This window comes from Exophiala xenobiotica, assembly GCF_000835505.1.
Source record: "Exophiala xenobiotica strain CBS 118157 unplaced genomic scaffold supercont1.1, whole genome shotgun sequence".
In the NCBI taxonomy this organism is placed as follows: domain Eukaryota; kingdom Fungi; phylum Ascomycota; class Eurotiomycetes; order Chaetothyriales; family Herpotrichiellaceae; genus Exophiala; species Exophiala xenobiotica.
Genome location: NW_013562494.1, coordinates 3,079,148 through 3,095,380, shown reverse-complemented (window position 1 = coordinate 3,095,380; position 16,233 = coordinate 3,079,148). Strand labels below are relative to the sequence as shown.

Here is a 16,233-nt window from a genome sequence, read left to right as displayed (position 1 = left end):
AGCCTTGTGCCCACCACGCCCGAGCACGCCCACCCAGTGCCCCGCCATTGCCTGGGCTTTATCGATAGCATCCCCCCAAAAGAGGCTTAGCATTGTTTGTTTGCATCCGCTCCTCTAATCTGCAAGTGCCCATCCTTGGTTTCTCTTTTCTCAATGATTTTCTCACGTCTGCTGGCGGTCCTAGCAATTGCGGGAGCATCGGCCTCTGCGAGTGCAAACCGGTCGCCGAGTCGCAATAAACTCAAGCACATCGACACCAAAGCCCGAGGTGAAGAGTTCTTCCAACTGGGCGAAATTATCTATCTTACAGATACTCTTCATCCTGTCTCTATTCAACCCGTGCCACGTTTAGAAGATGCTCAGGATGTCACCTTTCCACTTACCCATATAATCGCGGAGGCGCCAGTGGTGACTGGTCAATTCCTGGAAGACGTTCTTGGCCGTTACACCCAGGCCGACGATGTCTTCAACCCTGACTTTCTGGAGGTGATACTCATCACCTCTTCAAATGCCACTTCAGGGCTTGATACGTCGGCCATCGCATACCTGGAGACTCTCGCACCATCGCACGTCTTCCTCAGTCCGGAGTTCCACGAGCTTGCCAGTATCATTAGCCCATCTCTGCCGGTCACTATCCTAAACCCCACGTATTTACGCTCCTTACCTCCTGGACCTTATGCCGCGGTACTTCATGATGAGCGACTCTCACTTTCGAGCGTTTCCAGGCTCTATACTGACAAATTTCGTGCTTTTGTCGATGGTGTTTATCCGGTAGACGATGGTAGTGGAGCCTACCGGTCACTTGGATTTTTCAGTCCAGAATGGCCCACTCCGGCCATCCCGTAAGTGTGAGAAGGCCTGGTCAATGCAAACTGAATGCTCACTTTGGCAGGGTTCCGTCCAGAATATATAGTTGGACCGACCATCGACCGCTGGCTGGCCAGAGATTTGGGATTAAGGACATTTTCGATATTAAAGGCCTTGTGACGACGTCCGGAAGCATTGCATGGACGATGATCACCGACCCTGCCAACGCCACTGCTCCTGCGATTCAGAGGATTGTAAGTGCGGTACAGAATTCTCTCTTCTAATGGCTTATTCATTCGTGCAGCTCGATCTAGGCGGTGTGATAGTCGGGAAGCCCAAGACGTCGCAGTTTGCAAGCGCAGGCGAGCCTTGGGTATGGGACGATGTTCGTCCCCCTCTAAACCCTCGCGCTGACGGTTGGCTCTCCTGCTCGGCCTCATCCGCGGGCAGCGCATGTGCCGTTGCCGCCTATGATTGGCTTGATTACGCTATCGGCTCGGATACAGGCACCTCTATGCGTCGGCCTGCTGCGGTGGCTGGCACATATGGACAGCGACCTTCAGTAGGTCGAATGAGTCTTGAAGGCGTGACACCTATCAGCTACTCGACAGATACCGCAGGGGTCTTCTGCCGAGATCCTCACAAGTGGGTCAACTTCTCCAGGCTATGGTACACTCCGGAACTATACCAGGACACGTCTCTTACGGGCTTACCAATGTATGATACGGGTCATAACATTGGCTTGCCCAAGCGAATACTCTATCCGGTCGATTACCTCCCATTAAAAAATCCCGCTGCCGAGAAAGTTCTGCAGGACTTCCTCGCCAAAGTAACCACTGCCTTGGACATGACGGTTGAAACGTTCAACTGGACAGAAAAGATCGAGTCACTTCCTCAGCCCCCCGGCTTCACGCTCCCAAGATTACTGTCAAATTTAAATATTATGTGGGTCTACGAGCAGATCCAGCTGGTTGGGAAGCCATTAATCAGTACATTTGAGGCTCGCTATGGCGGTTATCCTCCCCTGGAGCAACCCATGCGGGATACTTTCGTGAGCGCTGCATATACTGCTGAAATGCATAAAGCAGCACGCGACATCAGAAGAATAGCTGCCGAGGCTAACGAACAAGAAATTCTTTTCAGCACTCCGGACTCTTGCTCGGAGTCGGTAATTCTCTCCGACATTGGAGCCGGTGGCCTCCCAGCGTATAGCGAAGAAGACCTGAACCATGGCCCTTATGCTAGCTTTCTTGCACCACCCGGAACGGCAGGCACCTCCGGAGACTTTTGCCCATTCTTTGGCTGCGTGGATATGACGGTACCAATTGGCGAAGCGCCTTACTGGAGTAGAATGACCCAGAAGGAGGAGATGATACCAGTGACCATAGGCTTGGTTGCCAAGAGAGGCTGTGATGAGATGTTGTACAGCTTGATCGAGAGGCTGGCAAATCTTGGAATACTCACAACCGTGAAAGCGGGTGACAGAGCCTTTTGATGCAAGCATAGCCAGAGCTCGGTGGGCTGTAGCTCCACAACATTGTTGCAACGTTGATATGACCACAATCACGCTTCTTTCGACGATGTTGCCTTCGCGTGTATCTCCTTCAGGGACCGACGATGGAGAGCCTATGCTTGACCGTTCACATCTCTCCTGCGGACCGGGATGACCTGAAAGGAAGTTGCCCCAAGGATGATGTCAATCAAGCTCTCGTCCTTCTCAAAGTGATGCGTGAAAAGGACGCCGAAGCAGCCAGCGAACCGCCCGAATCGGTGCTCTGCATACTGGGTATACTATACGCAGCAGTGTCCTACGAGTAGCTGTTCTGACCTCTACGAAGAAGTCCTCGTTGTAATCCCCTCGCATGGCCAAGCTTGGCCCGTCCGTTTTCTGACAGCCTCGGCTTGTTCCTTCGCTCCTGTTTTCATTCTGTCCTCCTGCCTGCAGACGAATTCCAGGTCAGCTGAAGCCGATACTTCTAGAACTGGAGGACAATAAAGAAGATTCAAACATCATAGCCCAATCACTTGATTGGCCTTGTACAACGACAGGAAATTCCTCACCGGATCGGTGTGGCAAACCGTTACATTTGGTGCAACAAAACAGGTCATGTGAACGGACTCACTCAACAATACCTCTCTCCGGGATATAAGCCTCATTATTTCCTTTGTTCCACTCTTCAAATATTGCCGACAAGTGCTCGGGCCCAAGATCAAAACTGTCTTTAGCAGACCCGTCTCTCGCAAATGTGCATCGCACTCATCTCGACGGCACACCCGTCATATCCACTGATACTACTCGACAACCGAGACGAATATCTGGATCGCCCGACCGACCCAGCAAGATGGTGGCCAGACCCTCACTCTCACGTCCTCGGTGGTCGGGATATGCTCCGCGACATCCATGGCACGTGGCTCGGAGTAACGAAAAACGGCAAGATCGCTGTGCTGACCAACTACCGTGAAGACACCACGCCGCCACCGTCCGCCATTAGTCGCGGAGCGATCATCAAGAAATTCCTCGCTGAGGACGTTGGGCCCGTGGAGGAATTTGTTCAGCATGTCGTCAACACCGGCATCGCCAAGGATGCAGGAGGCTTCAGTCTTGTCTGTGGCGAGATCGGCCAAAAGTTGGCTGTCATATCGAACCGCGCCGAGGACCAAAGTCAAGTACCCTGGATTGCCGGCGACGTCGTGCATACTGTCGGCCTGAGCAACGCTGCCTTCTCAGACCGCACTTGGAACAAAGTCCTACTCGGTGAGGAGCTCATGCTCAATACAATCCGGCACAATATCGAGAACGACGAAAGTGAAGATCAGCTGATCCAAAGATTTCTCGACCTGCTCAGCCACGAGACATTGCCGAGAGAAGGCAAACCTGACGGTGCGGGCTTGGAGGCGTATATCCCGGACCTTCGCCATTCGATTTACGTCCCCACCATCGGCCGTAGGGAGATGCATCTGCCAGACGACGAGGTCGCCGCGGCAAGGTTGCATGAGAAAGTCGATGTGGTGGGCTTCAACACGCCGGTGCGAAATAATAGTCCCTCGATGAATCCGTCCAAAAAGGCTCGGCAGCTAGGTGTCACTGGCCTATACGGTACACAAAAGCAGACCGTAATTCTAGCTGATAAGGATTTCAATGTGCGCTTCTTCGAACGGACTCTGTTCAACGAGGACTCCAACGCGATACCACCTGGGCAGGGCGACGTCGATGTGCGGTTTTCGATTGAGAAGACATGAAGCCCATGATGAATTCGAGCTTACGTTCTGCAAGCTGGGATCGGCGGTCGTGCGAAACAATCCATCCATACAAGAAAGCAGCACATCTGCTCTGATGGCTCGGTTCGGCTCAGCTCAACACTGACTAACCCTGGGAGGCACCTTGGGAAACATCATAGCTGCAAGTCTGCTAAGCTCGGAGGGTCGTCGGCTCATGCGTCGCTAAGTACTCATGGCTTTCGTCGTTCCTGCTGCTGAAGAATACTGCTACACACTATGACTCGCTGCAGACTCAGAGCCATACGATCGAGCTCGGTTGCGGAGCTTGCGCTCCATTAGGAGTTATGCCTGGAGAGTGTCGGTCTTGACGAAATCTGGGAGAAGACACCGAGCAGCTGAAGACGGGCTGGGCTGGGCTGGGCTGCTGAATGGCATGGCAAAGGGAACAGGACAGAACCAGCTGCCATATTCGCAACCGGACTCGATCGCACGCTAACTCAACGAGTCACGTCTGAATGCCGTAAGGGTTTTTGCTACTATATGGTACTTTGGGATGTTGGTGCTCCTTGAACGAATCAATGTGACCAAGGCCCCTCTAGATCGAGTGGATATTGGACGTATGTAAACAACACTCTTGAAACCGATTAATCAAAAGCTCCACGATCAGACTCTCCTGGACTACGAGTATTACTTTCCGTACTTTTACAAATGCCCCCCGAACATCAAAGCCTTTTCTGTCACTCATGCCCGTGTTATGCACATATCGGTATTTTTGTGAGTCACCAACCCAATGACCAAGAAAAAGGCCCAAGCAAATCCGCGCACATATATTGCTGTGAGCCTCATTTCCCCGATCCGTGCCTTTGGCAGATCACCACAACTCACAAACCGGCTTCTTTTCTTCGCAATGGAAGCTCTCTTTGAAATCTCTGGAATTCGCCATGGTCCCCAAGATCCTCGCCCACTTGGGCGCATGCGGATCGGTATAGATCCTTTGAATGGCCGTCTCGGGTCTGGTCTTCCCGCACCACCAATTGGCATACGACACGAAGAACAGCTGCTCTTGCGTGAAAAAGTCGAGGCCCGGTAGGTCCAGATTCAGATTCGGCGCTTCCGCGGCACGTTTCTTCCACGCGGCAAACGCCGCAGCAAGACCGCCCGCGTCCGCGATGTTTTCGCCAAGCGTCAATTTGCCGTTCACGTGCAGCGGTTTGCCGTCCCTGCCGTCGATGGTGAAGTTGTGGTACTGGTCGACGAAGCAATCGGCGCGCTGCTTGAAATTGGCGACCGTCTTGTCCGTCCACCAGTCTGTGTAGTTGCCGTTTTGGTCGTAGTGGCGGCCGGTGGAGTCGAAGGCGTGGGAGAGCTCGTGGCCGGAGACCGACCCGAAGGCACCGTAACTGAGGTATTGAGGCACGTCGACGTCGAAGACGGGGAATTGCATTATACCGGCCGGAAAGACGATCTCATTGCCAGGTGGGTTGTAGTCTGGGGGGTAAATGTCAGCGCTGCTTGAACGAAACGGTATATGTTGGACCCGAAGGAGAACGTACATGCATTCACTGTGGGCACCGTCATGTCCCTGTTATATGGTGTCAGTTATGGGTCATTGTTTCAGAGCGTGAAGCTTTGGTGGGCGGGGGTTCGGTACCATCGGTCCCTATCGACAGGATTGCCCAATGCAGACCATTCGCGGTCAACCTCAAGACGGGTCATGGAGACGGCGTTTTCAAAGAAGGTCGACGCGTTGACCTTTACAGGCTTATAGTAATCGTGCAGCGCTTCTGGGTCTAGGATGTTAGGGCTCTGAAAGTACTTTGTCAGCTAGGTTTTCAAGATGCGCGTGTCAGAGGAGATCATAGTCCAACCTTATCTGGGTATCCGATTTTCTGAACGATGTTATGCACTTTGTTGATAGCAAGCTCGATGACTTCCTTCTCCATCCAGTCGGTGACCTTTAGTTTCTCCACGAATTGATCCTTGATGTCCGAGACGATCTGGTCGCCGAAAGCTTTTGCTTTGGCGGAAAAAGCCCTTTCGACAAAGAACCGGCTCAGTAGCCAACCGACGCCCCCGTCAACATGTCTGACACAGGTCCTCCAGCGCTCGGGTGAAGAATCAGGGTCCTGTCATGGATTAGGACACGTAACCATGCTGACTTGCGGGGGTTGCATACCTTTCCTTGCAGCTCGTTCGCGAAGCGTTTGATGGGAGTTAGTGAGTCGGCCTCGATGTAATCTCCGTAGGCTTGGATCACTTTCCAGCTGACATAGGCATGCAGTGTTTCTTTCGAGGTCGCGTCCAGAAGCTTACTCAGATTCTGAAGATACTGTGGGGCCATGACAATGACCCGGTCGATGTCATAGTCCCCTGGGACAAGGCTCTTTAGGATGCTAGAGAGGCGAATTTGTGGAACGAGCTTGTCGGCTTTTGCTGTTGACATGGGGTTGTAGTATTTCTGTCACCTAGGTCAATACCAAATCTTCCCATACTTGGTAAGGAAACCTACAGTAACATCATCCCGATCTTCTGCATCTGGCGATGCCGCGGCAAGCTTCTTCTCAAAGTCGACGAGTGCTCGGGCATCACTCTGGCCAATGGAGTCGGAGTGCTGATAAAGTGCCGACATGACTTGAGACACAACATCTTCATACTTCTTGACAATCTTTTCATCCTCGTATAATTCCTTAGCCGGTAGACCGATCGAGTATGGAGCAGAGATCGATATGATGACGGTGTCTGGGTCACGATCGTCGGCACCCGTGCCGGCTGCCACAAAAGCCGAGATCCCCAAATTAGCAAGCTGCACGATGGTATCCGACAGCACAGTTTGCCCTTTGGACGAGCTGGAGTCAAGGTAGTGCTCTGAAAATCGAGCTGTGGTCCGGTTAAGCATGTCCATCAACGGCTCAACTCCCCGTCCTTTGATGGTGTCCTCGTCTAAGCAGGCGTTGTACGCAGCTTTGAGCTTGTCAAAGTTCTCTTGATCCACGGAAGCCGTGAGCGTGTCCAATTGTGGTGATACACCTGTGGGCTAGATAATATGTCAGCGTCGGACGAATTATGACCAATCGACAGTGGTCGTGGACGTAGGCCGCACGGAAAAGGATGGCTGCTTGGTGGTACATACCACAGAGGAATCTGGATAAGGGGCTTCGAGAATATGACGTAGTAACATTTGAGAGGCTTCTGACATGATTGTACCAGTAAAGGCATCACCCTGATCAGGCCGGAGGTCATGACGGTCTCTCCACCCGCCACAGACGAGTTCTTCGAAATCGGTGCATGCGTCCAGATTCTTGTAGTCCGGAGACAGATTGTAAAGGAGCTCGGACGAAGCGTGGACACATGCAGGTGTAAGACAAATCCCAGCATCGGCTGGAGGGTGTGTCTGGCGATGCCCTTTAGGAAGTTAGTCGTCAGTTGCTCTAAACAGTATCGAAGGCCTCAGCCATGAACTGACCTTTGAAGCACCCCGGCAAGCGTATTGGCCGCAAGGAGATGAGATCGTGGACATTGAACGCTCCCAAAATCAACAAGATTCCCACAGCCATAAAGGCAGCCTTGATGCCAGACGAATGGAACCGGGATTTTGTTTTGATGGCATGGCCCTCTTCGTCTGCCATCAAGGGCACCTTCTCCTGCATGCTCAAGCCTTCCTCTACCACAGATCGAGGTTCCATGACGAATAATCAAGCTCCCAGTGAAGAAAGCCCTGTGATCGAAGATACGACGGGATGCTCAGGTGAGGTCGTGGCTCGTTCGGATGGATCTTTGGGGTTGCACATCCGTCACGTGACTCTGTCTAACCGGAGCTGCCTGGCCAACGCCCAGACCATGCCAAATATGGACTAGCATCGGAATACCGCATCCTGGGGCTCCGACTTTCAGTCTTCCATCCACCATCTGGGTACAATCTACCATGTACAGTATCAGGACTGCCTAGGTACCTAGGTAGGTAATGAGCGGTGTTCATTTTGACAGACCAAGGTCGTCGTAACGAGCCTGACTTATCTCCGTCAAGGCCCAAGTCTTGCAGGATAGTCCAGGATACGGAAGGCGCAATGATTCCTCCGAGCGCGTCATTGACTTGTGCTTACATTCGTTCCACGTACCGGCATCGACATGTTGTCAGAAGGTGGGCACTGTACCTATCAAAAATCAATCATCCCTCCTCTAGGGCTTTGGTAGCTGGTCTTGCAATTCCATCTCCACGGTTCAGACGGAGGTGCAACGGAGGGCAGCGGAGATCGGTAAGTCTGACATCGGACGGTCGGAAGGTCGGCCACAGAAGGAAATCGGTGGACTCGTTCGATGGAAGCTCAGCCTTGTCCAAGGGATATATAACCTAGGAGGACTTCCGCTTGGCTATGTAAGTGGACATGTCTATCGAAACTGCTCATATGCGATTGCTTTCGAGTAGAGCTGTATTCGAGTGTTCAGCCCGGCCTTTCAATCTTTAAACCGCTCACCAACTCATCTTCAACATGTCAACACCTTCGAACAAAGTGGCATACCTCATTGCCAAAAATGCCAAACCGCTCGAGGTCCGCCCCGCACCTTATACGCGCCCAGGACCCGATGAGGTAGTCATCAGGACACATGCTGTGGCCGTCAACCCTATCGATCACATCATCCAAAACAACAGCCTGGCCTATGGACATCTCAAGTACCCTGCGGTCCTCGGCTTCGACGTCTCTGGTAAAGTTGTCGAAGTGGGCAAGAACGTCGCCCGCTTCAACATCGGCGATCACGTCGTTGCTGGTTCCCACGGTACCAGCCAGAAGGTCAACTCAGCTGCGCATGGCGGCTTTCAATTGTATACTGTCCTCCTGTCATACATGGTGTCTCCCCTTCCAGACTTTGTCTCTTACGAGACAGCATCAGTCATCCCGCTAGGCCTCTCGACAGCAGGGTGCGGCCTGTTTCAGAAAGACCAACTGGCTCTACAAGACCCCTCTGTGCCCCCAGCCAAGTCCACGGGAAAGACCGTCCTCATCTGGGGCGGCTCAACAAGTGTGGGCTGTAATGCTATTCAGCTCGCCGTAGCAGCCGGCTATGAAGTCATCACGACGTGTTCTCCGCGCAACTTCGACTACGTCAAAAAGCTCGGGGCGGTCGAGGCCTTCGACTACAACAGCAAGAAGGCCGTGCAGGACATCAAGAAGGCTTTCAAGGGCAGAACAACGGCTGGCGCCATGTCGATGGGCCCCGGAGCGGCCGACAAGTGTCTTGACATCCTCGCCGCGTGTAAAGGCGATAAGGTCCTGTCCATGGCTACCTATCCGGTGCCCGCCACTCCTCCGAAGCATTTCGTCGTGCTGCAGACCATCCTTACTTATCTTAGCGGCATGATCTCTTTGTGGATCAAAGCCAAAAGGTACGGCATCCGCACCGGCTACGTTGCTGCCGACACATTGGTCTGGAATGAAGTGGGACCACTGATATACGAAGAATTCTTGCCCAAGGCACTTGCTGAGAAGACATTTGTCCCAGCACCTGACCCAGAAATCGTGGGACACGGTCTCGAGAATGTGCAGAAAGCGATGGATATCCAGAGTAAAGGCGTCAGTGCGAAGAAGATTGTCGTAACATTGTGATCTTGTCGGCGTTGTAGCGATAGGCCCATGTTTCCATTTGTCCTGATTGAGAGTCTTAATGAATCATAGCGACGCAGGCGGGCAGCTCCTTATCCGGGAGATAGTGGCATCCCGAATGTTGTTCTTGCTCAATCGGAGTATTGCCCATAGAGCCATTTCCCAGGTGCTGTGTTTGCCTTCCAAGTTCCAAGATAACCAGTGTCGCAGGGAAAATAAGAGGGAGTTATAGATAGCATTTGAAACTTCAGAGCTGGCACTTTGTTTCGATCGGTGGCTGGGTGCTCGCAAATATTTGTCTGGCGGCGTAGTGCATTGTAGAACGGAGGTTGACCTCAGAAGAGGACGTCAACTGCACGAGCACGAACGTAGTTTTGGCAACCACAGGGGGCCGTGTTATACGTTATGCCTGCTTGAAATGGGATAGTGCTTGTCACCATTGAATCGGCCTGATCATCGTAGAAGCATTCTCACATCATCGTCGGCCAGCCTCCATCGTCAGAAGACAAGTCGTGCCCTCGTTGATTTTTCATTTCGTTTCTACAGCAACATTGTAGGTGCACAGCTCGACCTGATCAGACGAGTCATCCTTTGCGACGTTATGTCTTGTAGACGACTTGAAGGATGTTAAATTTCTGCCGGTGTTGGATTCGGTCAAATTGACGCGTCGCGCATTCATGTCGGGGCCGGATCCAGCTGTATCGCGATTCGTGCTAGTGATGCCGCAGCCTGGGAAGTATCGGCGCAGCACGACGCGGACAGATGGCATGCAGATACAGGCAATACCAACGTTGAATTCAAGATCGGACCAGTATCCGAACGGTACCAGATCCCCTGGGTGCAAAGTTGTCAGCATGCTGATCCTTTGTGGCCTCGTCAAGTAGCCTTACAGGTCGGGTTCCTTGTGTGACCAATCATAATCATACTGTACAGTCGTAGAATGCTGACGAGAGTCACACTATGCGCTTGAGTAAGCGCCAGACCGGGTGACAGAAAGTGTGCGAGGAGGACTTACAAGAACCCCACGCCGAACATTGATATGACTTGAAACTTCTTCTTCCGGGAAAGATTCAAGTTCCAAAGCTGAGTGACCGGCAAGGCGAAGATCAAAAAATCCAACAGGATGTTCGTTCCAGCGTGTAACACTGCACCCAGGTCGAAATTCAGGCACTTCCCATGCCCGTTTCCATCCCACTGCGTCCACGCATAAGATATAGGGCTGCATTGAAAGATGAAAAGGGAGGTAAATGCGATACCCTGTATCATTGTGATGACAAGTAGCGGGTAGGCCACCCAGCGAACGGTCTGTGACGGGAACAGCTTGAGGTAGAACAGCAGAAACGCAACCTTGGTAGACGCGACACCAACTGCATACAGAATGCCGCCGATGTAGAAGATCTGCCGGCAGTTCATCAGCACCTACGTCGACGTCGGTCACCTTGGTGCAATGACATACCATCTCTACCGTCTTCGTATTATCGAAAGGCAAGCGCCAGGCGTCTTGACCATAGCCATAATGTCTGGCTAGAGCAAATGTAAGCAGGAGTTGTCATGGGAACATGGCCCAGACTTACAAATAGGATTAGATACAGTATTTCCAATCATCAAGAGCTAGGCAGAGTCAGCTTCGTATCATAGTGGACAAAGACTTGGGGTTGTCGTACTGTGGCGAAGCCAACGAGAACATCATCCCATCCCCAGAGTACTCGGAAGTGGCGAGACAATGCTATGATCCGGACCACGACAAGACATAGAGCCACGGCCATAGAGGTGAATGTGATGGCGCTGCTGATGCGACCCCTGTTCCTGTCTGGGAAGTTGCAGCTAATTGAGGTGATGTTTTGTGCGGCTGTATATTTGTTAGATACAGATCCAAGGCACAAAAGGCTCGCTTGTTGGCTGGCTTACTCAAGGCTTCGCGTATGGTGCAATTTGACTGCCAACATTGTTGCCCGAGCTTGTACAGGTCAGGATTTGTACAGAAGCACTGGATCCCGAATCGGCAAGCTGAGAACTGCTCTGTGATGTCAGAGGTGCAGTTGGCCTGGAACAAAATGTCAGAGCCGGCGGGGACAAATGATGGCTCTCAGTAAAAGGATCTTACCGTGCAATCTGACACCGTTGATGACTGGCCGAGCACATGTTGCGAAAGACAAAGTAGCGCAAACCAGGCAACCACTGTTTTCCATGCCATCTTCAAAGTCTGGTCGGCCTGCCGAGCATTGAGAGGTCAAAAGATGGAACAATCGTCAGGAAGAACACAGCAACCCATTTTAGAACACTCGAATCTTTTCAAGATTGCGAAAGACAAGCTCGCTCCGGCCCCGTCGTTGCGGGCGACCACCGTGCCGAGGGGGAGAACGCATCATGTTCCAAAAGTGTCTGAAGTAACTACTGGGCAATCCTGCGAGCAGAAAATACCCTGGTAGAGATCATGCAGCCCGCGTCCTGACAAGGCGGAACCATGACAGCGGCGCAGACGCTTGACCTCGTTAGTTTACAGAAGCATGGATTCTAGGAGGAAGTCGAGGTTAACTTAGTCCAGAACCCAAACCTTTCTTCAATCAGGACAGGCTAGGCAAATCCATGTGGAAGTATGCGTGCCTGGCACGCCTGGCCTTAAGCCGCCACTCGGATGACTTCCCGTAACCGAGGGATCGAGCTGGTGGAGTTTCAGCACCTGGGCGCGAAAGATAAGCGCATTCTCAGGGCTATTCAGGTACCGTGCTGCTCGAGAGTTCCGTGATAAGCGGTCTTTTCTTTACTCTTGGAGGCCAGCCAGGGTTCACTGCCTACGGGATCCTTGTAGGCTATGCACTTTCAGGGCCTTACAAGTGCGGTGAACCTCAGTTCCCTACTACCGCGACGTGTTTGGGACCACTTCACCTGAGCTTTTGATGCTCGCTCGCCTCAGACAATGCTGGATAAGGTTCAGTAATCACGAGCAATATGCGGCCCCCACGAGGATTTATTGTTACTAGGCTGTTAATCCTGGGCACACGGCGGGCCCTTGGCTGGGATCTGAAACAGCCCAGTATTCCCCCTTAAACACGGATCGTGCCTCGGGGTTTGCTGAGGATTTTCAGAGGCAACGACTGGAAGGTGATACCGTACGACGCATAATGCCAAGCTGGAGAGTCTACATAGCAATCGCTAGCACGATGCCGATTCATGAAAGAAAATTCCGGCTGTCCGAGCGCAGGGGGCCAAGCATTGAAGAATTGAATGCAGCGGCGGTACGGAGTACTACTGCAAAGTACCCCAGAGATGTGCAAGCCAAGACTGAGTCCCGGCTCTTGGTGGTGAGCCAGCAGTTGCCAGCCCACAGCCTTACGGCAACGTGACACCAACATTTCTCTCGCTCAGCCTCGTCCAGTCTCCCGCTCTTCATCTCATTCAATCTATTCTTCCATCGACTCCGACAACACAATCCTCATGTCATACATCCCACTACCTAGGTACTGATGCCATGCCTCATGAAACCTCGTCCGCCTCCTTACCCAAGAACTGGCCCCGAGGCATAACCTTCCTAACAACTCTCCACATTCCGCCTCCACTAACAAGCGCATCACTTCAAACCACCACAAGCGCATCCTCTTCCTTGGACCTTACCATCATCAAACCCGCACCGCCAACACCCAGCCCGCTGGTCCGCATCACACCGGTCACTACCCCTTCACACCCAGCCCACGGCCAACACGGCCTCCTCGCGCTCCGTACACTGCCACCATCGTCATTCATCCTCTTCTACCTCGGCACCCTACACCCGTCTCCCACCACGGATCACGAGTCCAACTACGACCTCAGTCTAGACCGAGATTTGGACTTGTCTATCGACGCGACGCATTACGGGAATGAAGCACGATTCATCAACGACTATCGCGGGATTCGACTCGAAGGCCCCAACGCGGAATTCCGCGATTGTCTTGTCGAGATGGGGCCAGGGAAATACGAGAGGAGGATCGGTGTGTTCGTCTTGAATGCCGGCAAAGCGGGCAAGCGCAGTAAAGGCATCGCAAAGGGCGAAGAGATTGTGGTGAGTTACGGTAAAGGGTTTTGGAGCGCGCGGAAAGAGGCAAGCGAAGTTGGGAATGGGTGAGTTGAAGGATCCCGTGCTCTGCCTTCTGCTTTCTGCTGTCAAAGCTGGAGCCATGCCAGCGTCACAGGTCGTGCCATGATTATTATGATACAGTTACTGTCCGTCTCCCTCAGCGCTTGCATCAGCTGCCCTCGCCTGTCCCTGATGCCTTTCATAACCTTGCATATCCTCGAGTTCATTCTCTTCGCCTGTGTTGCTTCATAAGCATCATTGTCACCACGTCCATACTTGGCATCGGAGTCAGTACCTGGCATAGTATTGCTTCGTAACTGGAAAAAACAAGCCGAAACCCTTGCCAGCACAAGCATTCCCCTATTCCAGTTTGCTAAGTCCCATCTTTGAGGGACCACAGATTTGTGTTCCATCACTGGCGAAGCGACTTCCATGTACCGGACAATCCCAGCTTTTCTCATCATTATTCCAGCAGACCACTCCCTTGAGATGCGGACACAATGCACTGTACTTATGCACTTTTCCATTTTTATCCTTGTACACCGCCTGGGGCGTCTTGGTCGCCGGGTTTAGTATACCTCCCTGGTCGAGGCCCAGATCCTCGACATCTTGAATATCCGACTTCAAGAAGCGCTTGTACTCGGCGTTGATTGACAGGTCATGCTTCAAGAGGTCCGGGGCGCGACTCATGACCGTTGTATGTCGATGTTTCGGATCGTACACCTGCTCCCACGGATTGTCGAGACCTTGGATCTCATCGGCTATCAGTTTTCCCGCCAGAACACCGTGCGTGAGGCCGTTGCCCGAGTCGCCCGTGACAGTGTAGATAAACTGGCACCCAGTCTTCCTGCCAATGTACGCCATGTAGTCCATTGGCTCGAAAACCTGGCCTGACCATCTGTAATCGACGGATCCAGCCTTGGTGAATCTCTCTCTCACCCAAGTCTCGAGTTCTTGATATCGCTCCTCCCATTCAGCCTCCTTGCCGACTTTGTGGTCGCACCCTCCAACGACCATGTAGTCCCACTCATCATCGCATTCGGTCTTCCGAATGTACTTGTACTTTTCGGCCGAGTCGTAGATGAGACAGTCCTCGACTGTACCCTTGGGGATGCGGATGGCAATACAGTATGTCCGGTCGTACTCCATCTCGGCGATTAGGCTCAATTTCTGCAACGGTACGCAGGTGGCTTCGACGGAGTGGCTGCAGGTGATGGTGTGTCCGTTGGCTGTTTGCACTGTCACACCTTTGGAGCCAAGATGCACATCGACCAGAGGCACGGTCATGCCTTTCTCAGAGTTGTCCGTCATGCGAGTACGCGTGTAGCACTGGAAGTTGGGCTGTCTCCGTAGCCAGTTCAATACGCCGTTGAGGTACTTGGTTGGATGAAATGTAGCCTGGGTTCCGATGATGGCGGCATCTCGTTGATCGGGAGTGCCATCCCAGCCTTTGATGGTTGCGTTTTCAACGTACTTCGCGTCCATTCCGAGCTCTTGCATAAGCTTGACCTCGTCTTTGATTACCTGAATGTCTTCATCGTGCTCCTTAGTTCCTTTAGGATATTGCGATATGTCGTATGCGTGCAATTGGCGGTACTCGCAGTCGATTCCCAATTTTTTGGCGACCTCACCAATGTGCTTGAGCGCCCAGTCGTGAGATTCGAACGCGATTTTGGCCCCGTCCTTGCCGAATTTCTTTGCGATTTCGGTGTATCCGTCGTCGAGATCGGACGACAGATGGCCTGACGTACGACCTGTCTCGCCTGAGATGATGTTCCTGGCCTCAATCATGACAACGTCCAGTCCGCGTTTGACGAGTTGCTCTGCGACGGAGACTCCCGAGATGCCTGATCCGATGATGCAGACATCTGTTTCGAGATCTTTGTCGAGGGTTGGGAATTCAGGACGGTTGATGTACGGGTCCTTGTGGATCCAGACCGGGTCATTTTGACCGCTCGTCTTCATCCAGTGCTCGTGGTCGACCGCCATGATTCGTGTTGTTGTGAAAGGACGTGTTGAGATCCGGTTTGCGGGTCTGGAGGGAATTCTGAGAGTGGTAGTAAGAGCGAAGGGACTAGATATCCGGGCGAGCTTATGTTGAAGCTGGGCGCTACGACAGACGACTTGAATGCGAGAGATGTTCCGGGCGAAATTAGAAGGAAGAGAAGTCATGGTTGGAGGAGAGAGGCTCAGCAGTAGTATCTAGTAGTCGACAAGACCTCATGACCTGTTATTATCATCACGGCCTTGACCACCCACCAAGCGAGTCACGACATCATCACACTGACACCCACTGATGGTCATCGAGGAAGGTACAAGCCCCGTGCCCCCCTCACCCCCATCGCCCCCCATTGACTTCTGTATCATAAAGGTCCGGCAACTCTTCCGAACCACTCATTGCAGCGAATGAGGATGACGAGAATTGGCATTACTCGTCAGTGCTCGTCTTGCAAGGTGGAAAGTGAAGGAAAGATGAAACCATGATGTCAGATATAAACATGCCCAGACCGTAGTCCGGATCATTGACCCGGTCACGCATTGGATTGTGGTTCGCAAGAG

The 16,233-nt window shown here is 52.5% G+C and overlaps 7 protein-coding genes across 7 annotated transcripts; 4 read left to right on the top strand and 3 right to left on the bottom strand.

The window, feature by feature from the left end:
• Positions 1-153: 153 nt before the first annotated feature.
• PV05_01209 (uncharacterized protein) lies at positions 154-2,486 on the top strand (the record flags this gene model as incomplete). Its single annotated transcript, XM_013466173.1, has 3 exons — positions 154-842; positions 893-1,061; positions 1,112-2,486. 3 exons carry the CDS (start codon positions 154-156, stop codon positions 2,300-2,302), a joined length of 2,049 nt encoding a protein of 682 aa, XP_013321627.1. The 3' UTR covers positions 2,303-2,486.
• A 57-nt stretch (positions 2,487-2,543) lies between these two features.
• On the top strand, positions 2,544-4,722 carry PV05_01208 (uncharacterized protein). Its single transcript, XM_013466172.1, has one exon. It carries the CDS (start codon positions 3,052-3,054, stop codon positions 4,045-4,047), a length of 996 nt encoding a protein of 331 aa, XP_013321626.1. The 5' UTR covers positions 2,544-3,051; the 3' UTR covers positions 4,048-4,722.
• Positions 4,549-7,755, bottom strand: PV05_01207 (uncharacterized protein). Its single transcript, XM_013466171.1, has 8 exons — positions 7,490-7,755; positions 7,157-7,428; positions 6,536-7,060; positions 6,203-6,484; positions 5,895-6,152; positions 5,678-5,832; positions 5,580-5,608; positions 4,549-5,514 (listed from the first exon to the last, which is right to left on the bottom strand). The coding sequence occupies exons 1-8, from the start codon at positions 7,707-7,709 to the stop codon at positions 4,898-4,900; spliced, it is 2,358 nt and encodes a 785-aa protein (XP_013321625.1). The 5' UTR covers positions 7,710-7,755; the 3' UTR covers positions 4,549-4,897.
• Positions 7,756-8,513: 758 nt separating this feature from the next.
• On the top strand, positions 8,514-9,626 carry PV05_01206 (uncharacterized protein; the record flags this gene model as incomplete). The annotated part of the gene is made up of 1 exon (XM_013466170.1): positions 8,514-9,626. One exon carries the CDS (start codon positions 8,514-8,516, stop codon positions 9,624-9,626), a length of 1,113 nt encoding a protein of 370 aa, XP_013321624.1.
• Positions 9,138-12,011, bottom strand: PV05_01205 (uncharacterized protein). The gene is made up of 8 exons (XM_013466169.1): positions 11,728-12,011; positions 11,532-11,667; positions 11,288-11,472; positions 11,198-11,234; positions 11,080-11,147; positions 10,639-11,021; positions 10,514-10,581; positions 9,138-10,457 (listed from the first exon to the last, which is right to left on the bottom strand). Exons 1-8 carry the CDS (start codon positions 11,815-11,817, stop codon positions 10,153-10,155), a joined length of 1,272 nt encoding a protein of 423 aa, XP_013321623.1. The 5' UTR covers positions 11,818-12,011; the 3' UTR covers positions 9,138-10,152.
• A 958-nt stretch (positions 12,012-12,969) lies between these two features.
• On the top strand, positions 12,970-13,815 carry PV05_01204 (uncharacterized protein). The gene has a single exon (XM_013466168.1). The coding sequence runs from the start codon at positions 13,093-13,095 to the stop codon at positions 13,720-13,722; it is 630 nt and encodes a 209-aa protein (XP_013321622.1). The 5' UTR covers positions 12,970-13,092; the 3' UTR covers positions 13,723-13,815.
• Positions 13,794-15,880, bottom strand: PV05_01203 (uncharacterized protein). Its single transcript, XM_013466167.1, has one exon. It carries the CDS (start codon positions 15,844-15,846, stop codon positions 14,035-14,037), a length of 1,812 nt encoding a protein of 603 aa, XP_013321621.1. The 5' UTR covers positions 15,847-15,880; the 3' UTR covers positions 13,794-14,034.
• Positions 15,881-16,233: the final 353 nt, after the last annotated feature.